Source organism: Melanaphis sacchari, unplaced genomic scaffold, assembly GCF_002803265.2.
Source record: "Melanaphis sacchari strain LSU unplaced genomic scaffold, SCAv2.0 Contig116_pilon_pilon, whole genome shotgun sequence".
In the NCBI taxonomy this organism is placed as follows: Eukaryota; Metazoa; Arthropoda; class Insecta; order Hemiptera; family Aphididae; genus Melanaphis; species Melanaphis sacchari.
In genome coordinates this window covers 737,850-764,456 of record NW_020270453.1, presented here as the reverse complement: position 1 = coordinate 764,456, position 26,607 = coordinate 737,850, and the positions used below count along the sequence as shown (strand labels likewise).

Sequence of the window (26,607 nt, the reverse complement as noted above, 5' to 3'; positions counted from 1 at the left end):
TTCTAAAATAATAATTTAGTAAGAAATAAATCGAGTTTTATTAAAAATTGAACCGTAGACAAAGAATAAATAACATAATATACTACGATAAGATTACATAATATGTTATTATATTTATAATTAATTTTTTCAAGTATTTATAAATACTAATTATGTTTTTAATGTTTATAAACAATAGCAAATAATAAATAAAAAAATAATGTTCTCAATATATCCAATTTTAAAATAATATCTATTTTATGTTAAAAATATGTACATAACGTGTTGATGGTCCGCGAAATATTTTCAGATTCCTAATATGGCCCTTAAATAATATTAATTGGTGACCTCTGCTGTATATAGCGTCCCGTGGAATTTCGCATTTTTCTCCTGTCTCCGCCATAAAAGCTTACTATTCACAACGTTTTATATCCAAATTTCACTAATTTTTCCAAATCATCTAATTTTGCCGTAATAAGACGTACACAGTTTTGATTTACAAAATTAAGAGAAATGCTCTCAATATTTCCCTTGCTAGTTAATGTTTCTAGATCTAAATAAAAACAAATAGTTACCTAAAACATTGATAAATTCCTTAAGATATTCCACTTGCAATTAAAGAAGATCATTGATCGCTTCGATAATATAAAATCAGTTCTTCTACAAATGAATCTACTCTCAAAAGTAAATGACAACTTTTGAACACATAATTTTAATGTGATTAAAATTATACTCGTAAGATAATAATGTAATATGATGATTAACAATTATACATAAAAAAAAAATACAAATAACATAATTATATGTTATATTATAATTTAGTTACATTTTTATAAACTAATTTAAATTAAACAAGTTAAAAAAAATGAAGTCATTTAAGCATTACTTATATAATTACTAAGTTTATAAAAATGAGAATTGTACATAATAATCTAAAAATCCTGATAAAATTGTGATATAAAATAAAATTATTTAGAAATATATCATGATTATAGTTATTATATGGATACTGGAGTAATGTTACGTTAGTATTCGAAATTATATGTTGATTTTATACAAGTTAAGAGTGTACAAATTTTTAGAATGTGATTACAAATTCGTACAAACTACATAACAAATTTTGGTACTGATTTTGAGTACATTTTCCAGCCTACGGACATCAACGCAATCTATCTGTTTTTTAAAAAGAAAACAAATTTTTATATTCTAAAAACTGTTAGTGTCGTGATAAAAAATACATATTTTATTAATAAATATTACTGCAAGATCAAAAAAAAAAAAAAAATAATAATAATAATAATATCTATCAAATTAATTTCCTGCAATTTTGTCTGGCTTCTTAGTTATTATAAATTATCAAATTTAACCTATTTCGGGTAAATTTTACTTGGAACACAAAATTGTAGTGTCCAAATTGCGCTTGAGTTCAAAAAGCTTATGCTTAAACTGCATTCGTTTCGATCATTATAATTAAAACCTTTTTATTGAGGTATTTCTAGTCGGTCGAAAAAATATCGTTTTTAAATCTTTCACTACGATAATATTGTAAATATTCGTCCAATCTGATATCAATGCAGTAAAAACCATAAAGTTGGAAATATCGTTGGATAAATCCTTTAAGAAAAAAACAAAATTATTAATATTTGTATAGCACTAATTGACGCTTACGGCTTACTATTTAATTTACATTTACAGTCGGCAGTCGCACACGCCGATATCTGAATAGTATTAGAAGTAGAACACGACGTACAAAAAATAGTTCACACTACACGCACGAACGAAATAAGAAAATTGCCTACATTGAACTCCTTAAAAACGATCCACATCGATCAGCATAATACTATTATATTATGAACGATAGGAATTCGATAGAATAATTTTTTAATAACTATTTTTTTTATTATTATAATTATTAAACATTACTACTATTTAAATATTACATACCTAGTTGAAATTATTATAAAATAAAAAAATATATTAATGTGAAAATATGTATTTACGTTTATTTTAAAATTAATAAGGTACGTCGCGTAATTGCGTAATAACGCCATTATAATACTAAATCAAAAATACAAATACAATATTCTACTTACATTACTATTTATAATTTTTTTTTGGAATGATCGGATCGTGCGTTTCATATTCAACCTATTTTTATCCCGAGTGCAATTCAAACATTTTGGTTTTAGATAATGAGTGTAGTTCGACAATCCCTGCTTAAATAGTAAATACCATTATTTTTTTATTCAAAAAATAAGGAAGTAAGTAAGTAGTCGGCAATCGCTTTGCTGTAATAGAAGTTATACCTATGGATATTATATCTATCTCGTCATAAAGTAAGTCAATTCAGTGTATGTATTAAATTTGAATTCAATAATAAATCATTGCATACGAAAACGATTTTGATCGAAGACGGTATGTCATTACTATTTAATGGTTACACACTTACACTTATTAGTTATTACAGTAATTTATTTTGCAGCTAGTAAAACGGTAAGTTGAATAAACTTTTAGTGAAAATAACGTATTAATTATATTATTGATATATTATAATTATTAATAATATTAAAATAGTTTATATGTATATCATATTTATATTACTATTTTAACTTTAGAGTCAATACCGATTACCTTTTGGCGGTATAACATGTAATCAGCAAAAACTTAAAATCGATTAAATTTTTTTTCAAATCTCATTATCTAAATTAAGTCTAATATTGTAGATAAAACTTTAAAGTCCTCACGAATAATATTTATCGTTTTTCTTAATTAAAATTTTGACAATTAATTACGTCCAAATTTAAACTTATTTAAATGTCTATAAAAAAAAAAAAAAAATGGTGTATAATAAATAAATTAAGCTACTTGTGAGCCTAATCATGTATTATATTTTTAAGCTTTTTGATACCTTGACGGAACCAAAATTTTATATTTATACAATTATTAATTATCGAAAAAAAAAACGAAAAAAATTAAAAATTTCACTTCTTTATAAATAATTCAAAATGTGTTATCAAAATAAATTTAAAATTATAGCATTTATAGAAAATACTAATACAAATATTTGATGATAATTTCCAAAAATCTATAGTTATTAGTTTTTGAATAAAATTACAACAAAATAATAAGAAAATAGGTTACGTGAAAAACTATTGCAGTTGTGATGTAAAAATTCTAGTTTTTCTTAATTTTTTTTTTCTTTTAATTTTCTAAAATCTAAGTTATCAGAAAAGTAATGAAAAATTTTTACTTTTCACCCGTAATAAGCATCAACTAGATTGACTTTTTTACCAAAAAAATCTATCGAAATTGTAAATCGAGGTTGCATTTTCTCTGCTCCAAAAAGTGAAGACAGACAAAAGGAAAAAAACATAATATTGTAAAACCAATACGGGTCCATTAATCAATTCACTCATAATTTAAAACTTGATCGTAATAAATTAACATCAACACGTGCCTGCGTTTACAATGCTATATACATATTATGTTAGACTGGAGCTGTGTGTACACGGCGAATCATGTTGTCGTCGAAAACTTATAATTAGTGTAGAATGTAAATCGAAGTCAATAAACTGCGTCCCTAAACAGATCGCAGTCACATTATTATAGTAGGTACGTGAATTGAGGTCCGGATACTTTTGAAACGTCCCGGGATATTCAATTTATTTCCAGTCCGCAAAACAATTTCAAGATAAGTAATAATCTACAATGTAGATAATGTGTATACTAATACAATATTGATGCTTGTTAGCAGTCTTAGCCTTAGTGTACATTTTATCGTAGCTCGTGACGCTCGTGTGTTGTGGTGTACGCACTAGTCTACCGGCCGGTGTTTTTTTATTTTTTTATTTTGTTAATTTAGTGAGCACTAATATTATGAAAAACGAAATGTATAAAACGTTGTAAACGGACGATGTTCTCAAACTCCGATCTCGCGAACATCTTAAAACTGATATTCAACATTGGTCTTGCCTCTTGCACAGTTAAAACGTGTAAGTTTTGTTTGAAATTTAAGAATAATAATATTTATATAGACAGTTATGGTGGACAGATTATAACCATGTAAAAATATCAAAACAAAACAACAAAATAAATCGATAGAAACTTAACAACAACTTATAACGAAAAACCATTGACAATAACATGATAACTAACTCATCTAAATGTACCTACTTATGTATTTTAGATTACAATTCGTTAATATTGAAACATTTGAAACTCTTAACTTTTCAAGATATAAAAATGTGAGATTAATTTAAAAAAATTTGTCCAACACTCGAGATTATATTAAAATTACTATCATTCACTGTTTTTGTATTACACTATATTTTCGATAATTTAAAATTAAAAAAAAATTATTGTTAGTTAATATAGTAAATAACAGAATATAATATAGGTTGCTCTGGTGTTTCCCAGTCTATGGGTCGCGAAATACTTTTTATGGGTCGCCAGTCGCGACCAATAATTAAAATATACATGAAAATAATTTAAATAGAAAATTTATAAATACCTAACTTATGTTTTATTTGATACATCTACGTATAATAACAATGTGAAGTCTCGCTAATAATATTGTAGATTCTACTATGTTGATATCAATATTATATTTAGTAAAGTTTGTATTTTATTTGTATCTTATCGGTATATGTGCCATAATGACTGTCGATGTGGTATCAGTGAATTTTCCATACACCTGAACAATAAGCAGTACATAGAGACTGCGAAAGCAGGTACGAACGATAACTTTTAGTTTACGATTAGACACTCATTTTTAAATACTCAAATTGTATATAATGTATATTAAGTTTTAATTTTTCTAATGGATAAATTTATTGTTTGTAAAACCACATCCGTTTCTACTAGTCAACCAGTTCTATCAGGCAGTTCAGTACAATACAAGAATTTTTTTTCAGTCTTGGTGTGGGTGGGTCGCGTAACAAACAAGCAGTAAATGTATAGGTCACCTTACAAAATAGTAGGAAAACATTGGGTTACTCTGTACTAAGCAATATTTAAAAATGCTATGTAATGTGGATACTTAAACTGTAAATGTTATATTCAAACGCTGTCCAAAATATCATCAATTAATGACAATTAATTAGTTTTATGTTCCACTCGTTTATATTTTTCTACCTTTAAAGACTACGCAATGTTATTTGAGTGCATTTTATCATTTAGCTATAATATAAAAACAATGAATTACAATTCTATCCTATTGCTTGCTTGTATACTGATTTTTAAATAATTCCATACTACATATTAAGCCTTCTATTGAAGTAAAAGGCTGAAAATTTCACCAAGGTCAAAGTTGGAATAGTAAAATACAGCAACAGAACTTATTGTACTTCATTTAATAAATTTTATTGTTTTGATATGATTGAAGATTGTTTTGCATACAGTATAATGATAATAACATATATTATAAATTTAACTTGAATTATTAGAAAAAATCATCCTTATCAAAGTTGAAGATAAAACCCTTTTTACTTCTGTATAAAAGTTACTTCAGATATAAAAACAAATACAAACTAATTTAATTAAAAATAAAAATAAATAAACAAAGTCGTGCTTAAAATTTTAAACAAACTTCGCAAAAAAATAACAGCCAAAAATTAATTCATCAAAATGTAAATGTCTAAATAATTTAGACATTTACATTAGATCTATATATATATATATTAAGCATAAGGTTAGGTTATAATTGGTGGCTTAATTACTATCTGGACCTATGTATTTTATTTATAAACATTTTAACACAACAGTCTTCACTAGGATTTGGAAAAAGCTAAGTATTAACTTTAAAAATTACTTTTGGACCACACGCAGTCAATTTAAATTTGCAAAATATTAACCGAAGTAAAAGGTAGAAAATTCCTAGATCCTAGTTACATTTTTGATAATACTTAAAAAATATAAAAATTATAGTATAAGATAAATGAAAAGATATTGCATAAAATGAAATCACAAATTAAGTATTTTTTTGATTTACTTTTTAAAATTGCGAGACAACTACAATTTTTAAAGATTGTTTAGTTTTGACACTATATTAGTTACTAAATTCTTACCTCACAGACCAAGTTGATACATCTTTCACTTGAGAAGCAAATTGGCTTAAAGTATTAACCATTAAGTTAATCGATTTTATTAGAACAACCAGGCTTAAAATGTTTAAAAAAAATGTATGATCTGTTTTTGTAGTAAGTGATCGAGATTTTTATCTTTAATTTCCGCTATTTAATGCAGATTTAAAAAATTACTTGATGATTAGAAACAGTAGAATATCTGTTAAGCATATTACTATAACAACTACTGAAATATTATTATATTTAAAAATGCAATATATATATAATATATACATGATTACAGATTATTTCAGTTAGTAACTCCAATTTGATTAAAACTCACATTACATACTCTAGCACATAATTCAAAAACTAAATTCAATTATTAAAATATAATAATTTATTTCTTTTGGTGATAAATTACACTTTGTACAGTTAATAATATAAAACAATACATCTACAATGATTACAGTAATAAAAAAAATTATTATTGCTAAAAAAATAGTCAAATTTAGATATTATATATAGATTACAATTTATTTTACCATTATGAAAAAATTATTATATTATGTGTGTATATATATTATAATAACATAATTTATATATAGTAACAATAAGAACTACATTGGCCAAATGGTTTTCAATTTCAGTGCTTATCATTTTAAAACAATGTGGAAATGAATGCAATTTTTGTAATTTAAAAAATATAATTTAATATTAAACATTAAGTATATTATACATATTTACTAATAGAAAACCAAAATTATCAAACTGAACCATAATGAAAAAACAACACTATAGACAAAGAAATATTACCTAATATATATTTTGTTGTACTATAAGTCTTATAATTATAATAAAATACTCGTCTGATCAAGTGTTAATTTTAAAATATAAAAAACAGGAATATAATTAAGTTTTTTAAACATATATAAAAGGATCCACTGAATTAATTTATTTTATAAAAACAATTAGCAATAAATTTTTAAAAGTGATGTACGTAATAAAAATCTCAAAATTATTTTAGTCAACAACTAAATAATAAATTTTATGCTCTGAACTAATTCATTTTAATAGTTTTAATTTTTGTTTTATCAAACAATTTATTAAAGTTGGTGAACCAGTAAATTTGATGAGATTATAAATGAATGAAAATAATGTAATAATTATCAATAAATTATATGTGAATTAAATTAATAGACGAATTTTAAATAATTAAATTAACTTAACAATCTCATTTAATTAATTGCTAAAAAGATGAAAAAAAATAATAATAATAAGTTAATATAAGCCATATAAATAATAAAATATGAATAAATTAAAAAATATTGTTAACTAGTAGGTTTCATTTAATGTTTTCACCTAGTTATAAATTAATTTTCCTGCACTATACCAAACGTGACCTACTATAATATTGCCATTTAAGTATTTTATCTATTCTATGTATTTAACTTCATATATCTAGAAACACAACTAAATTAACATAACAAACTAAACTCTATAATATTAATATAGCAATAATGCTTTAGTTATGATAACAAAAAAAATCTAAAACTCAATTTAATAATTATTTACATATTTTATAAACACCAATGTTGTCGTGATAATTAAATATTAAATTAATTATAAGCTTGTAGGTCACTTATTGGTATAATGTTTTTTTTTATTATATTATTTAAGTTTGAATGTGTAATGTATATCTAATTTACAATACATTAAAATACATTTTTATCCAGAGTAAAATGTCAATAATTCCATGATTTTTAACTTTAATCAGTATTAATACAGATATAATAATTACTAGGCAGAACATTAATTTTTATATAATTAATAACTAATAAAAATGTATAAATAAAAGAATTACTATAAGAATCATAAAAAAAAAAAAATAATAAGATTGAAAAATCAATATTTATGTTAAGATTTAGTTTTTTCGAAGGGTTTTAAAACATAAAGAATATATTTTTTTGCAATTTATTATTACAGCATTTGTATAATTTTGGTTGGTCTAATAATAAATAAAATAAATTTAATAAGGAATGTTCTCTTATGAATAAAAACCATATAGCTTTACTTTAATTTTGTCTATACAATTTGGAAATAGTTTGTTAAGTTAACAGATTAATTTTACACCAATTAAAAAAAAAAAAAAAAAAAAAAAAAACATAAAAACATAAAAATATAAAACATTACAAGAATGATAGCTTTAATGTTAAAATAATCTGTTACAGTATATAAATCAAAAATATGTAAAATATTAATAAAAGATCAATCAATACATTTTAAAAACTAAAAATATTTTTTGTAAGAGTGATATCACATACGCAAGAGTTATCTCTGTCTTAGAAACAAATATGGTAAACATAGATTAAATAGTTCCAAATTTGTGTTGTTAATCTTAGTATTCAATACAAAACTAATAATAGGTTAATACTATTTAATTTAAACATCAAATTAACATTAACTGTTTATTATGTCTTTATTTTTTCACATTTTATTTAAATGCAAGATATGACAATGTGAGTATCATACTTAAAAAAACATTTAATTCTTACTTTAAAATAAAAATTAAAAACAAAACCAGACATGAAAAAAAAATCATACCTTCAAGTTTGATAATAGGTCAATTTACACAAATATTAAAACTAATAACACAAAATTAGAACAAATTAGTCATGTTATAGGTTTATAAGAAAGAGACTACACATGTGAACATGATTTCCTCTCTATTCATAAATTAAAAAAAAAACTATTTCTGTACAATTCGGAAAATATAATTTATTTTCAAAATAAAATAATGTTAAATCAAATGACATTTTAAGTTTCAGACCTCACAATATGTGCTCATATTGAAAAACAAGTATTCAAGTGCACTAGGCATAGAAGAATGATCAATTGAGCACTTAAAATCTAATATTAATTATCCATAAAAATAAATAATTCATCTGTCAACAAAAAAAACTTTACAACAAATCTATTTACAGCACATTTAAATTACAATAAGGTACCTGTTTATACTAAGAAATCTGGATCGCTATAAACATTGTCACTATCTTCAGAACTGTCTCCACCTTTAGCTTTCTTTCGCTTATGATGATGTTTTTTAGGACGATCAGCTTTTTTTGATTTATGTGATCGATGATGATGATGAGAATGCTTGGACGATGGAGGTTTTGGAGGTATGATAGTCAATTTAGGAACCTTTGGTGTTGATTGAACATTATTCTGTGTAACAACAGAAAATATAATTTTAGAAAATTAATATAGCAGGATTAATACAAAAAAATTAAATAGTTGACAAATCATTCCCATAAAAGATTTTCCTATACAATTGTATATAGTTTATGTTATTTAAAATTATAAGAATAAAGCGATTATGTTTTTATTAAGAACAACTGTAAATCATTTACTTCTAGATACATCTAAGCTAGGACAAGAAAAAAACTTGAGTGCTTTAAAAAAAATAATAATAGTGTATAAAAAGGTTTTATTTTGAAATTTTAATCTTTAAATATTTAAAAAAAAAAAACTATATTTGATCATAATTCATTCCTTATACAAATTAATTATACCTTCTTTAAAAATAAACAATGAGTGAAAATTCTATGAGTTGTTTTAATATATTCCTAGCAAACTGAATAATTTAGGAAATAAATAAAGATACTTTACACTTATTAAATATAAATGAGTACAATAACCAGATAATATACAAGTCCTTGTTTTAAAGAAATTAATGAGTAATATATTTTAAAAAAATGTTATTCAATGTTCATATCAAAATCTAGAATCAAATAATTTTATTTACTAAGGTAACTTATACCAATAAATACAAATGCTACTTGAAATTTAGAAAAATTTCAAGAAATATTAGTTGAATCCACTTAAAAACAACAAATTTGAACCAGTTGATTAATTTTTTTATAATTACTAAGTTTTCATTAACAATAAGAAAAATTTTCTAGTTTAATGTACAATAATATACACAAAACACTGTTTTATTATCTGTTAACAATAAATACTAAAAAATATTAAATTCCATTACAATAAATTAATTTACTTATTAAAGTATGGTCAACCATACTTCATATAGTGTTTAAAGTTAAAATATTATATAACTTTGAAAATTACTTGTTTTTGATATTCTGGTGATTCATAAGACACGTTAGAAACATCATTGTGGTTGGGCGTATTTGGAATTTGAGTAGGAGTGCTACCTACATGATTACTTGGTGTAGATGGAACACTCTTTAAGCCTTTAGGAGTACTAGCATCTTCATTTCCTTCATCGTCAGGATCAAGATTCATAATTAATTGTTTTAACTGCAAAAATAAAATATTGTATAATAAAATAAAAATATATTATATTTAATTCACATACTTCTAAGTAATAAGCAATCAACTCCGATTTAGCCTTTTGTAAATCTTCCATATTTATTTCTAATCCATATTTAAGCTTTTGTATTGTGGCTTTAGGATTGAATTTTGAATTTGACTTTCTACTTAAATTCTTATCATACATTTTACTAGATTCTGACGGTGAATATTGAGTGATTTTTCTAGAATAAATGTTTTTTATTAAAAAATAATTGATACATTAATTTTTCTAATAATGTAACACAAATAAGACTTACAAATCTGTTATCCCGTAAACAGTTTTTAAATAAAGTTTGAGAACTAAAAGTAGAAGGCAACCTTGAGATTTTTTAAGCACTTCTTGAAGATTTGTTATATCATCAGGTACTCTATCTACAAGTGTTCCTTCATCTTCATCTTCTTCGTCTTCAACACCATCTACTTTATTAGATTGTACTGGTGCATTAGGATTAGGAAGAAGGCCCTAAAAGTAAATAAAAATAATATTGATAACTTTGAATTTTATTTAAAAAAAAAATGACTTTTTCTTTATAAAAAAAAACACTTAAGTATTAAATTTTACAAAAATTAAATTTTTTAATATAAAAATCATAATTATAACTAGGCATTATTTTAACAATATACTATGAAATATAACTTTGTTTCACATTAGACTATACTAACCTCTCTAAAGTTTTGAAGCAAATTAGTTCCATTGACTGATATCATTGTATTAATGTGATGTATAATAAATAAAGGCTCATCTTGTGATTGAAATGGAAAATATGCCAAGTTATCAGCTAAGTATAACATTTGAGCTAAATTTGTTTTCTACAAAAAGAATATAACAAATACATGAAAAATATGAATTACTCTTAATTTATAAAAAAATTACTGTTAACTTACGCCTTGATCTTCAAATTGTTTTAAAATTGACAACACTAGAGCTCTACGTTGTTGTTTAGTTCTTAGTATAGAATAAAGACATCCATTTAAAGCACTAGGAATAGTGTCACTTTCTTTTAGACGATATCCTCGAACCATTTCACCATCAGTTTGTATAATGCTTTGTAACTGAAATGACAATTTTATTCCATTTTGAGCACCCATGTGTATAAATCCAGGATATTTTTTTTCTATCTCTTGCAAATGCTTATCAGCACGACTGCTAACTGATTTTTCTGTGTCGGTACTCATACATATAAGATAAGGCACAATCTATAAACATAATATCTATTATGAATTTTCTATAATTATTTAATAAGTTTATAATTTGTTTACCTGAACAGGATGTACAAGTCCTTGTGCTAAAATTAATTGTATAACTTTGAGTACGGCTTGTCGAACTTGAACACTTGTATGTAAAAATGAATTTAATATCCCTTTGAGATATAATTGAATAACTGTACTAGCCATTCCAGATGAAACGTCACCCATTTCCTTTAAATTCTCTTTTTTAGACATTTTTGACCCTAAAGAAATTATCAATAAAATTATGTATAAAACATTATTTACATCTCATTAAAAAAAGAAATTAACTCTTACACTCTAAATCCTGTTTAATCATTCGTTTTTCTTCTTCTTCCAAATATATTTCAATGTTATTCAAAATCTAGAAAAATAATTTAATTTTAGATTATATATTAAATAAAATAATTTATAATATTAAAACTATAAATAATTGTATACATACTTGAGATTTCATTATATTTGCGACACTGTTATTTGATAAAATATCAAGGTATGTGTTCATAAGATCTTGACATAACATAAAGTCATAATGTCTTATACATATTGATCCAATTGCTTTTAATGCAAATAATTTAGTGTCATCTTCATTTGTATGCATAAAATATGACATTATGTCATACACTAAATCTCTAATATTATCCTATAAAAATTAATTAAATATTTTTAAAAGAAAATTGTATTAATTTTAAAATTTAAAAAAACTTACTGGGTATGCATCACCATAAACTTCTTTGTCAGTAAAATCAAAGAATCTTAACATTAGCCCAATAATATAGATTGAACGACGAAATATTGGCCGCAGTGGTACTAAACCTTGAGGATTTGTCTGTCTATCTTGATGTAATTTTTGAAAATTACTTAAATATTCTAAAATAAAATACACAGAATTTATAACAAAAGTTACACAGTTCAATTTAATACTAATTTGTAATGATCAGGCAATATTTCATATCAAATGAAAGACATAAAATCTAATAAAACTAATAAATTATGCATTCCAAGATCATATTTTAGACAAGTTAGTATTTATTCTTTTAACATTAACATTAAAAAATAAAATGTTTTTAATTATGTTACTTTCACAATTTGTATTCATCATTTAAGCTAAATTAATTTAAATTTTAGTTTGATTCCTATAAAAAGTGAAAAAGCTATAAAAACAAAGTTGATACTACTAGTATTAAAATATTTATTAAAAATAAGTGACCATAGGTTATTTTATAAGAAAAAAAAATGATGTATTAAAATTAAATATATCAAATAATAATTCACACTTACTGTAATATATTCCAAAACAATCTCGGATAAGTTTAAAATTTCTTGTTACATTATTTACCACAGATCCAAGACATGATATACAACTTAAAATCACAGTTTGATCATGCTTCATAATTAGTTTAACTGCATCCTCTTCAAGCTGTGATAAGAATATTTCACTAGGATGTTCTATTAATGGAACAACAAGTTCCAATGTCCTTGCAACACAACTAATAATTTGATAATCACCTTGAGTCTAAATAATTAAATAAAGGTAAATAAATACATCACATACATTAATCTTACAATTTAAAATTATTTACCTGGCATTTTAAACTCAAATATGGTTGAAGAGTGAGAGAATGTGTGGCTAATAGTTGTGGCCGTATTTTGGCAAATAAATATAATGTAGTAAGACAAGCAACAAGCTGTTGTGATGTACCTCCACCACCACCATCAAGTGTAACAACATTTTCCACTAAACAGTCTACAATTTGCTTACAAGCTGTTAATAAAGCTTTTGGAGGTTCAGTAGATACTTTTGCTGTATCATCTTTATCTTCTTTAGGCTTAAACAAACTTAATAATAATTGCTCAAACCATTCTAGACCTAATTCTTTTGATGCTGCAACAACATCAGTGATGTTTAATACTTTCCTCAATAACATCTTTGTATCAAGAGTAGGCTTTTCTCGTACTGGAGTAAACCACATATTTTGAAATACTTCCATGACTAATTTTTTAATCCCATCTTCATCATTCACTCGCCGTATCATTTTTACACATATTTCTGGGATTTTTGGATAGTCTGGACATTCAATACATATATCTTTCATTATTTTTATCACTCGCTTTCGTACACTGACACCTGTGTCCAATATTCGAGTGGATAACATGTCATAATATTTATCGATTAATTCTGGACGACTTAAGACAAATTTCCCAACTAAATCAACAGCAGCTTCTCTAACTGAAGTTGAGTGATCTAGGAAAGAATGGCTTACACCCAACTGCATTTCTTTTAAGCCCAAAACACCTGGATCAACTTCAACAATCATTGTTAAACATTTCATAGCTTTTGTCCTTATATTTACTGAAGTTTCCATCAAAACCTTGATAATCTAAAATTATAAATTAAATAAATATAAGATTACATACATATTTTATGTACACAAATAGTTATCTTACATGCTTGAGATAAGTATCAAAACTTTGAGAAAATGGTCTTTTAGAAGCTAAATATCTTGCTACTAATTCAGCGCTATCATAGTCAATGTATGTTTGCATAACTTGTGTAGATTGATTATCATAAGGATTGATTTTAGTTAGCAAATATTCTTTTCTCTGATCACAAAGCCTTGAATTTTCAATAGCTTTATTTGCATCTATTCGAGATTCATTCTCTTTGCTTGAATCACTACTCTCGCCATCATCTTCATCGTCTGATCCTTAAATAAGAAGTTTAAAAATCACAAATAAATCTATTACTTCAATTATATAATACATACCAAATTTTTTACGCGAACGTTTTTCTTTCTTTCTTTTAGATAAAGAATCAGATGACTTTCCGGCATCAGTATTATCTTGATACCATTGAGCTAAATAAAAATGCCGAGCATGCCTTAATGCTGGTTCTGAAAGACTTCTAATAGCCAAATAATCTAACAGGACTCTTTGCAAAAATTGTATTCTTTCTTCATCATCTTGGACTTCTTTTACTTCTTCCTGTAAATAATAATAATGATATATTATGGAACTATATACTTTACATTTATATAATAATATAAATAATGTTAGGAAATGCATACATTCACATGATGCATGAAACCAAATGTCGTCAGTGACCATGGTTTACCTAGACTTGATGATACAAATTTGCATAATAAACATTGTTAATAAATGTGCTAAAAAAATTGGCTATGTTAAGATTTATCTACTTGTTTTTAATAAGCGTCACCTTTAAGTATAATTCAATAAAATATGTACAAATCATAAATTTTTAATTCAATTTTTCAACTTCAAAGAATTTAACATTAATTTTGTCGCAACAAATTATGATACACAGGAATATTTATTAGTAGTTTGGAAAAATCTAAAAGAATAAAGAAAAAGTATTCTATTACTCATAATTAAGAGTCAGTGAGCACAAAATAATAAAGAAAATATTAATAATAGAGGTATATAAGTATAAAGGAAAACATTTGATAATATTATAGAAAATAGCCCAAGGTATAAAATTATGACTTCATAAAACCTATCAAAATTGTTCTATACCAAACAATCGACTTTAGTACTAGTATTGTATATGAGGCAGATTGTAGAGAATGAAAGAAAATTTTCTATAGTATGTAAAGAAAGGACATACCTACTAATAAAGTTACAAAAGAGGTATTGGGGTCAACTTTGAGAAAAAAAAAAGAGGAAACTACCAAAAGCATGTAATATATTAAATATATATATAATATAAATGAAGAAGCAAAGATGAGAGTGAAGAATGTATAAAAAAAAAAAACACAGGATTTTAATGAAATAATTAGGTATTAAAGTTTAGTATTAAGCCAGCCATATAAGCTACTGTGCAATGTGGATTAATTCAAGTACTTAGTATCAGATAGTACAAACCAATTAGTTTTAAAGAGTAAATCATTAATAAGATCAAGTGTGAATGGATGAAGTTGAGAAAAGCTTAATATATTTAAAATGGCAAGAAATTGCCTGTAAGATAGAAGTGTATGCCCAATACACTAACTACAATCAATCAAAAATATATATTTATATTATCGATACATACCATTAAATTTCCATCTTCATCCTTCAGTTCTTCTGTCCGTATATCCATAATAATGGAATCAATGGTTTTTAATCTTAATTGAGATGTAACAGAATCTTTTCTAAGTCTAGCTGCTACAACACCAAGATAGTCTAAGGAGGCTACTCTAAGAGACATATCTAAATTTTTGTTGACAAAATTAGCAACCAATAGCCTTCCAAGTACACTAAGCATAAGTTCAGATGCTGGCCATTCTGGTTTATTGACAGTAGTCAATAAATCTTGAATGAAATTTTCAAATATTGGACGGTAATCAATTTCTTCACTTTTACTACTACATTTTGATAAAAACACGTGCAAAAAACTTGAAGCAGTTGAACGAGCAGTCTTGAATTTACTGATAATTAATGTATCAGGATCAAGCTAAAACAAAAATAAAAATTACATTAATTATCCAGATTAAAAACATGTCAAGTAATAATAAATATTAAAAAATCATACATTTGATTGTTTATCTGCTAAATTAGAAGGAAGTACGACCATACATTGTATTAATTGTAAAACTAGAGCTGATAACATTTGAATATACTCTTCAGAACTAATTCGAAATGATTTTAAACTTCGCTTTGAACTTGGCAACCGTGCCATAGATGCAAGTATATCATCTAATAGTAATTTCCTGTGTTTGTCATATTTTGTAAATATCTATTCAAATAAAAATGTATTAAATATTTTACTTCTCTTAAAATCAAATAAAACAAATTTCTAATTATTTTGAAAATGCATAGCAGTCATTTTGACAATTAACAAAAAAAAAAAAATAATAACATACATTCATTTATTTCAAAATTATTTCTTCAATCAAATATATTTAATTGAATTTACCGTTGTAACGAGTTTTAATGCAGAAAGTTGTAGTTCACTGATTTCTTCAACGAAAAAAGGCGAAACAGCCATTGATGAAGTATGAAGAACAGCTGTATCAGTAAGAGTTTGAATTTGTAAAAGCTCAGCCAACAATGAAACTACTTCTGCTAACTTGGTATATAAGGATAACACATTTTTATCACGAACTTCTTTAGGATGAGCACGTTTTTTACGTGCACTTCCTGTATAAGAATCATTACTCTTATGTATCCTATAGCAAGAAAATAAATGACAGTTCAATCAAATTATAAAAAAAAAAATAGTTATCACTTTAAATGTACCTGTAGACAGGATCAAAAGCAGGGTAAATTGTATTATGTAATTGATACTTTGTAAACATGACTACTCTATCAATAACATCTTCCATATAAACTTTTTTCTGCATTCTTGGTGAAGTTAACACATACAAGGTAGTAAGAGATGCATCTACAGCTCGCATAACTCTTTCCATCGCTAACTCCATCCACAGTTTTCTTTCACACTCATCATCTTCCTAAAAAAAAATAATCAACACATTATTGTTAGAAAATAAAATATTTAACACTAGTAGTTCAAAAAGTGATGTATTAGTATTTGCTTACTGGATCAGCTATTGGTGATACTTTAGCACCATCTCTAATATTTTTTTCTAGTATGCTTAGTATACGAATTATTTTGTTTGATGGAATTGATTCCATAGCACCTAATGTTTTAAGTTTAGCTGACTCACTACATAATTCTTGCAGAACATATTTTGGTATTAAAGCTTCAGTTGGGATATCATTTTCCCCTATTAAAATAACAAATATAAATTCTGAACAACTGCTATTAATAAGAATAATATAATGTCAATTACCAAAATCTAGTAATGTATCAATTTCTTCAGTACTTTCAAATACTTTTTCTATGCATTTGTTGAACTTCTGATATGTATTAGTTTCCATTAGTTCTTCAACAGATAACTTTTCAACAACTGGTACAAATTTTCTTTCAACTTTTCTTAATTTAGGTTTTATAATACATTCATCTAAAATTATTTATACAAACATCAGACAATTACTATTTTAAATGGAATTTAAAAAACATGTATAGATATTCAATTAAAAATAGGAAAGCAACCATGATTAACAAAGACGACTGTTTAAAGTCCAAAGTTCAAAAATAAAAAAAATTGAATCATAATTACTTTCATCAAAACTATTATTTTTGTCATTGACTTCTGATTGTTGTGCCGCTCTTTTTCTTCTTTTAATTCTCTCAGTCAATGATACTCCAAAATCATTTGGATCAGAACTTTCATTTTCAACTTGTGGCGGGAAACTTCTTTTATCTATAAATAAATAAATACATCACATTTTAGTTAAATATATGTAACAGATAGAAATTTAAGTAATACTATAGTTATGTTAAAATTAAAACAAAAATTAAAATCAAACTCAGAAAAAAATTCAACAAAAAATATACTAGCAGTGTATGAAAATAATATTGATTCAAACAATAAAATAACAGTTACAAAGCACTCGGGTATTAAAAATAAAATAATTCTAAATTCAAAATAACAGATATTATGTTCATATATGTAAAACAAATATATATAAATGCTTAAATTACAAAAATCAAAACAACAATCTTCATTGTATATATAAATAACATTTTAATTATTTAAAATAATATGTAACCTTGATTTATAATAGATGGTCTCTCTGCAAGAGCCAGTCCAAAATCATTATCCTCTGTGAGTTCTTCCATATTTATCATATTTTTTTTGTTCACAACTAAAACAAATAATTAAAAAACATTTAGTTAACCAATGCCTTTACTAGCAGTATGAAAAATAAATACCATGTTGACTAAGATCAATTCGAGTTAATGAAATTGTTGGTTGATTTAAGAAAACATCGTAATCATTTGTTATTTGAGAAAATTGACGTTCCAAGTTCTGAACACTTATTTTATCATTATCTGTAATTTCAACATCTTCTAATATTTTATCTATGTATATAAATATATAGAAAAAAACTCAATATCAAAGTAAAAGTAAAAGATAAATATTAATTTACCATCGTCATCTAATAACAATCTAGATAATTTTGCAGGAGGTGTTCTAACTATAACAGGTTGCTGTTGATGAGGAAGCTCGTTCAAAATCTCAGATTGCTGTAATAGTTCATTATGTGATAAATCATGTTGTTCAATCAACGCTGATTCAAAACTATTTAATTCATTGAGTTCTTGTACAGTTTTGGTTTCAATATTTTTTTCTTTCTCTAAAAACATATAAATTATAAATAATTAAAAAAAAATTTATTATATTATATTTCCATTGGTTTAGTTTTAATTCTTTGCATCTTAAGAAACTATGTATGTATTCAGTAATTATCACCAATAATTCGAACAATACAATCCAAAAATATATTTATGTTTGAAAACATGATGCCAGAATAAATAATTTATTAAAAATTGTTTTAATAAGATAAAAATACTCATTATCAAATTCAAAACAATAGACATATTTAACAAAGGTGTTCAAGGCGCTTTATGATGAATGTTATGTATGTAATATATTTGAATTACACTATTCATGCAAAACGTAAATATGTTTACAACTATTTACACGATGAACAGTATATTATTATTTTTTCATAAATCAGTTATTTCATCTGATAAAAATTGGTCTTAAGTTAATTTATAAATTTGGAGATTTAGAAATTACTAGGGTGGCAAATAATTATTAGAAATTATATATTCATAACTGAATAAAAATAAATTATATTAAATATTAAATAATTGATGAATTTAAAGAACAAAAGAAAATATCATATCATTGCAAAGCAATGAACCTAGAATAAAATGCATACAATATTTTATTGAAAAAATAAAAATTGAGTATTTTACCTTGCTGTTGTTGAAATATCACTGGTGGTCCTCTAAATACATTAGCATTTTGATGTAATATTGCTTTAAGAAGTTCAGGTATGTTTTGTTGATTGTTATAATGTTCTGTATACATATATTTGTCTTTCAATTGTCTAAAAAAATACAAAATATCCATGAAATTATTTATAAATATTTCCATAAACTATACATACATATATAATACTTACATGTGGTCTGATGAGGTATTTATTAAAGACTGAATTAGTTGTGGTACCAAAGCATCATCTCGAAGGCTAAGTAAAATATCTGCTTCTTCGGCTACCCGGGGATGAAATAGTAAAGATTTATTACCTAATGTTTGAGGCATAGGTGAAGGCAGTGGCATTTCAGGTAACACTGAAAATTATACAAAGCTTAAATAAGTATAAAAAAATTTATTTTTTTTATAAAATAAAAATATTTCTGCTGACACAATAGAATAATTTTAGTTTCTTATAAAATATATATCACACAGATTAAATATATTTTTCAAAAATTAATTTATATACTTTAAAAATTGTAGCGAAATTAGTTAAAATTAAGTTATGAAATAAATATGGTATAAGCATAAAATGTTTATCAATAAAAATAAAAACAATTTTAAAAATTTTAAAATTATACTGAAATTTAAAGTTATATATTTTGTAAATCATCAATTTAAAGTATTTTTAATGTTTCGGCCTCTAAATACCAACTGGTATTGTTTATAAATCATTTTTTTAAGATAGAAACTTTATAATTGTGATAAAGAATTTAATAAAATTAAAAATTCAATGAAAAAATCATAACAAAAATTGTATACAAGTATACTTTCCAATATTTCATAAAACATAAGACAAGGATAACATTAAAAACCTATGCTATACAATAGAAATTTGTATTGTACGCTGAAGATTCTTTACATTAAATCATATAATCATGATCTTGTTTAACCACATTACCAGTTGCAGATATAGACAAGTTAATTGTTATATATTTGTAAATAACTATTCACATTTTATTTACAAATGTTAACTATTAACATTTTATTTACAAGTTATATTATAATCTTAATACTGTTTTTTACTGTAATATCTACATTTTACATTTGTATTTCACAGAATTTCTGCAAAAAGAATTTCTATAATTAAAAAAAAAAAAATTTATTTAAATTTAAATTCTTTTACATAACTTTATTCAAGTTACTATATCAGTCTCTCTAAATTTAACTACATCTATTAAATACACAAAAAGTATTGAAAAAATTATTCACATCATTCTCAGTTAAACAAATGGTACACGGTTATGATATAACCGTGTAACAAAGTCAAATATTAAATCTTAGTTACCTTAAAACCAACAATTCAATTGTATCAATATTTATAATAAATTCATGTAACAACATTTAATTCCTAAATAGTAACCTTCAACACTATATTTTTTTTTTTTTAATTAAATTAAAAATACTGAAAAAATCATATAGATTTAATAATTAAATAAGAGATATTCAGAAAAAAAATCTTACTAATTAATACTTACAATCTGTTAAACTTGAAATGCCAGCCAGGGTTGTTATAGGTACACTAGGAATTTCCCCGTTCATTGCTATGGTCCTTTGATGACCATCGTTGTACCCTACTTTCAAGTCATATTGCCTGAAAAAATTTAAAATAACAATTTTAACCATTAAAATGAAATGCTTGATTCCATAATTGAAAATATAATCAATTCATATGTTTTATTAAATTAAATATTATCCACAAATTTGAAGACTTCTCATCAAATATTCAATGTAAGTTAGTATTTACTCAATAATAAATGGAAAATTAACTTTAAATAAAAGTAGTAATTCAACAGTAAAACAACAATACAAAAATTATGGTAGATAAAATTTTAACCAATATTACGTATTTTATATTCAACTATAGGTAGATATATACAAATATTTCAAGTACAATTTTTATTCAAACAAATACAATGTATAAATTGTTTAATTAGGTTAATTTTAATAATTTAATAACCAATTAATTAATAGAAAATAATATTAATTTAATTAGTTATCAGTAAAATAAAATCAAAAAAAATTAAAAATATTTTATAAGTTAGAAAGCAAATCACAAATACTATATTAATTTAATATGAAGAATAAATCTATACAGATAGATTTTTTATAATTATTTATTATTATGGATACAAAAACTTTTGTGGTTAAATATATGATAACTTTTCACAGCATAACATAATATAATAAAATGTAATTTTTTATAAATTATTACAATATAATATTTATTGACTAAAAGATTTTAGTATAATTTCATAGTTTCCTAAAATTATTAAAATATAAAAAAGATAGTTAAATTGATAAAAAAATATTAGTTTTATGATGTTTATTAAATTAAAATCTTATAAAATTGAACAATATTCTGTTACCTACTCTTTAAATATTGTTTGATAAACCATAAGATTATATTCAACTATTTACACTAGAAAATTTCTTGAACAATACATCGTGAAATAATAAAATTGAATATTATTAACAAGCATTAATAATGAATATTTATTTTTTACATTGTTTTATTTTTGCATTTAAAAATTATGAATAAATGTATGAAGTACCTACTTAGCTGTTCTAATTTAGTGTCAATATAATTTGAAAACAAACATGAATAAAAATCATTTTTAATAAAAAAAAAATATACCTTTTTTCACTTTTGAACCGACGACCCCAGAAGAACTGTTCCCACCCAGGTTTCCAGGAGCCAATAAAAAATAAACCTACAGAAAAACAGATTTTTCTATATTTAATTAAGACTTAGCATACCTAATTTAATTCAAAAAAATATAATATAAATATCAAATATGTAGAATTTATATCAAAAGAAAATATGTTTTTTTTTTTAAATAAATGCATACTAAGACAATTATGTTCTGTCATAATAAATTTAAAAAATATTTACAAGTAGGATATTTACAAATATTTTTAGTAATAGTTAATTTAAATTCTAATGAAACTAGCATCTTACACATGAAATGTATACAATATTAGATACATTATTCCTAAACTTCATAAATTTATAATTTTATTTAAAAAATAAATAAATATGGATATTCTAAACTAAATTAAACGCTTAGGTTAAGTTTATAGTATATAAACATGTATTTAAATAATTGAAAATTCATAATTTAAGGATTTTAAGCAATGATTTTGGTCAATTTACTTAGAAAAATATTAATAATAAACATAAATGTAGGATAAGTACTCCATATTTTGTATTTCTATGAAGTACCAATACACAAACTTTTATCATAAAGTAACTTGTATCACAGAAACCTATGACAAGCATATACATGTTATAGTATGTAAAAGAGATTCTTAGACTAAAATACTTAAATTGATCATAACAGATAATATGTAATATTCATTAATAATAATTCAGTCTATAAGTCACCTTTTTTCCACCAACAAGTTTTAATTAGCCCACTTGCAGTGAATTATCCAAAAATTATTTATACAAACTTTTTTTTATTTAAAAAATTAGAATTCTAAATTTAAAATATAACAAAACTAAGATACAGTATTATTAAGTTCAAATAAGTTATATTACACTAAATTGAAACTACATTTAAGTTCTCTAAAAATTGGCATACTGTAACAAACATTAAAATCTTAAAACTTATTTATAATGCTCATTGCATATCTATTTCCTAGAAAAAAATTGTAAAAGTGGTTGTAAAATATATTTAGTTCTACAATTTTTTTATTTGAAAAAACAATATTCATATTTCTTAGATGAGTTAATTGTATTACCTACATATAAAATTTATTTTTATCTTCGGCCTACTAAATTGTTTATACATAATTATAAATATTAAAATGAAATTAATTTCAAAATAATTAGAAAAATCAGTGAACTAAAAATATTTAATACTCAAAGTTTTTAGTATTGAATATTGTGTAAAGACAAAACATCATTGGAACCTCAAATGTGGGTGTAGGTGCACAAAGGTTTTTTTTTGTTAATAATATAAAAGCTTAATCAAGTTAATTTAAATGCATATATACACACCAAATAAAAAAATAAATATATATTTAATAATTATAATACAAAATAATAAATTAAACAATTTTGATAATTGTATTTTATTTTCTAATTATGAAAAGATAAATTAAATTTTTCAATAATAATAGGTAATGACATCATTATAAACAATTATTTTTAAAAATTATAACTTTTAATACTGTATGGGGTCCTCACAATTTATACTTGTTTAAGTTGTTACTTTATCAATTAACACAAAGAATTCATAAAATCTTACAATTAAGTATTTATACTCCGGCCCACAAAAAAAAGTGAATCATTTTACACAAGCAGACTGACATTTTCGATATGTCAAATAGAGAGAGAATACATCAACTCTGATATATTTTAATCAAAACATTGTTTACTATAATCAGAAGCTAGAGAGCATAATTATAAAATAAATGATATTACAATAGATTTCCCACGTTTCCAATTATACAGAATTATTCAGTATTTAAATCTAGTAGTTATAAGTTTGAAATATTTTCAAGTTTTAATTTAATATTCTTTTGAATATCTTTCTTTTTAATATTGTTTAATATATTTTATAACTTTTGATAAAGTGTCTATGTGGTAGATAGTAAATTAATATTATACCATCACATCATAAATATTAGGCAGATAACATAGAAGTATTAACAGTATTATTCAACTATACTATAGGTATTCACTTATAAAATACCAACAAAAGTGTCCATTAAAAAAATTAAGAAAATTGTTTAACTAATTTATTAAGTGATTAATCTTATTATTCTAATATTTTAATCAAAAAACTCTATTATACTTATATATATTTATAACATTCTTAAATGATAAATAATAATATAATATAATAATTAAAATGTTTGAAAAAAAATTTAGATAGATACTTAAATGATTGCATATTTTAAATGGTAAATACCTACGATTAAGTATAACTAAATAAAATAAATAGATAATCATTAAAAATATTCATATTTTAAATACATTATTTTTATTTTTTATTCTTATCTAAACATATAATTACCTACTAGATATATTGTTGATAAATGTTACTTCCTAATGCAATAGTAACCTAACTTTCAGAACTTTTAATTAAGTTATTAAATATATATATATATATATAAATTTATAAATTAGGTTAATAAAATTAGTATAAGTAGTAAGTTAACCTCTCATATAAAATATGCTACCATAAATGATAACAAGTTATCTCATTAAACAAACTTTAAAAAAAAACTATTTTATTTTCATTTAGATTCCATAAATAAAAACAAATAGAAAATGTCAATGAGTAAAAAGAAGCACGCAATGTACATTTATACTATCGTACTTACGTTCAAAATCAGAATAGTAACATGATCGAACTTAAGGAAAATATCCTTAAAACACAGAACATATCTAACGTTTCTAATGTTATTTGACATTGTCATGCCGTTCATTAATTACCAATGCCAACAGATGCGAGACGGTATAAAATTATGGAAATTAATTGCTGCTGGTCAGACCAGGATAACTCTCTTTCCAGACTTCAAGACAACATGACGTCGTTTGACGTGCGTGTATCACGAAAACGTAACAACAGTTCTACTTATCTACCAATAATACTTGATAAAACGAACTGGAATGCAATCGCTATTTCAGAAAATACCGCCAGTGGTCAAGTATGCGCGCGAGTAACGTCATTATTGAGGTAGTAAAAGTGGACAGACGTGTAAAAATAAATACCAAATAGGAACAGGCACCGTAAAAAAATAATAATAAACAACTATAGACGAGATAGACGTGTTTTACTTACAGGTTGCTGTTGTTGTGCGTCGGTCTGTACATTAAACGAAAATAATATGCAGAATCTTTTATCGGCGATGATTGATGGTCTTTGTCACTGCCGAGTGCGAAGATGGCATCCGACGGCGAAAGGTGCGTCGCGCGACCGCGGTTGCTGCAGTGGAATTCGTCTTCGTCGTTGCTGTTGACGTAGCGGTCTTACTACCACGGACGGTTCGTGTTGCGAGAGACTGACCGTCGTGAACGTTACCTTCATCACACGCGAAAACCCGCGGTACCGTTGTCCCCGTACGACCGTCGACGTTCAGTTCAATGATTTCTTCGCGTTTCTAAAGGATATCGCGGCCGTGGTGGTGGTCGTCGTCGTCGCCGCCGCCACTGTTGTTGTTATCGCCGTCACCGTTGTCGTCACTGGTGCGGTGATGGCACGCTTAGTCGTCGTTGGTTCCGGCGGCGGCTGCTGCTGCTGTGATGACGGACGGACGCGGAACCAGTACTGGAAAACTGCAGTCGCGACCAATCGCAGACGCCGTTCATATTATTATTACTATTATTGTTATTACTATTATTATTATTATTATTATTATTATTATTATCACCAAAACAACAATAACGGAGAAAAGAGAATAAAAAAATGGAACGAAATAAAAATTAAATTTAAAAAAAAAAACTCACGACGATGAGATTACAACACGAGACACATTATTGTTTCTTATAATAAATAATGTTATATAATACACACGCAATAATAAACACAAAAATATTATTTTTCCATTCATATATTGTTACATGTACGCATTCGATTTGTAGTGTACGTGTATATACATAATAATATTATATAGGTATTATGAAAGTAATATAAGTAAACATTATAATATATACATATATATTATATACGTGTGTATGTGTGTGTGTGTGTGTGGACGCAGGTATGTGTACATATATATTATTATTATGTATATATATATATATATGTGTATGTATATGAAGTATAAACAAAGTATATGCACGGTACCGTTCACGCAAACGCACACACACGCACGTACGCACGGGCAAACACGTCACACACGCACACACACAAATACATACGCACACTCACGAGCGGACGACAGGCGTTAACGCACGAGAACTCGCACACGCACGCACATACACAGCCACACGTAATCAATCGTTTGATTAGTAGTAGTAGTAGTAGTAGTAGTAGTAGTAGTAGTAGTAGTAGTAGTCGCCACTCCGTCAGCCAGTGACGAAACGGGGTGAAAGAGAACAACGTAATGTGGGAAAA

The 26,607-nt window shown here is 24.7% G+C and overlaps 1 protein-coding gene across 4 annotated transcripts; it reads right to left on the bottom strand.

The window, feature by feature from the left end:
• Positions 1-8,539: 8,539 nt before the first annotated feature.
• On the bottom strand, positions 8,540-25,936 carry LOC112603988 (nipped-B-like protein). 4 transcript variants are annotated; one of them, XM_025352833.1, is made up of 29 exons: positions 25,333-25,364; positions 21,013-21,128; positions 19,683-19,851; positions 19,474-19,607; positions 18,639-18,845; positions 18,421-18,570; positions 18,258-18,353; positions 17,765-17,908; positions 17,435-17,605; positions 17,181-17,368; positions 16,881-17,092; positions 16,558-16,810; positions 16,174-16,377; positions 15,694-16,095; positions 14,411-14,627; positions 14,091-14,350; positions 13,226-14,023; positions 12,924-13,158; positions 12,352-12,512; positions 12,088-12,285; positions 11,940-12,006; positions 11,676-11,866; positions 11,301-11,612; positions 11,079-11,225; positions 10,673-10,878; positions 10,420-10,597; positions 10,170-10,361; positions 9,050-9,266; positions 8,540-8,986 (listed from the first exon to the last, which is right to left on the bottom strand). In XM_025352833.1, the coding sequence occupies exons 1-28, from the start codon at positions 25,362-25,364 to the stop codon at positions 9,054-9,056; spliced, it is 5,853 nt and encodes a 1,950-aa protein (XP_025208618.1). In that variant the 3' UTR covers positions 8,540-8,986; positions 9,050-9,053. The 4 variants fall into 4 exon arrangements, with proteins under 4 accessions (XP_025208618.1, XP_025208617.1, XP_025208620.1 ...); XM_025352835.1 differs by adding an exon at positions 22,173-22,248 and having other exon boundaries at positions 8,541-9,266; positions 25,333-25,936; XM_025352832.1 differs by having other exon boundaries at positions 8,540-9,266.
• Between the last annotated feature and the right edge of the window lie 671 nt (positions 25,937-26,607).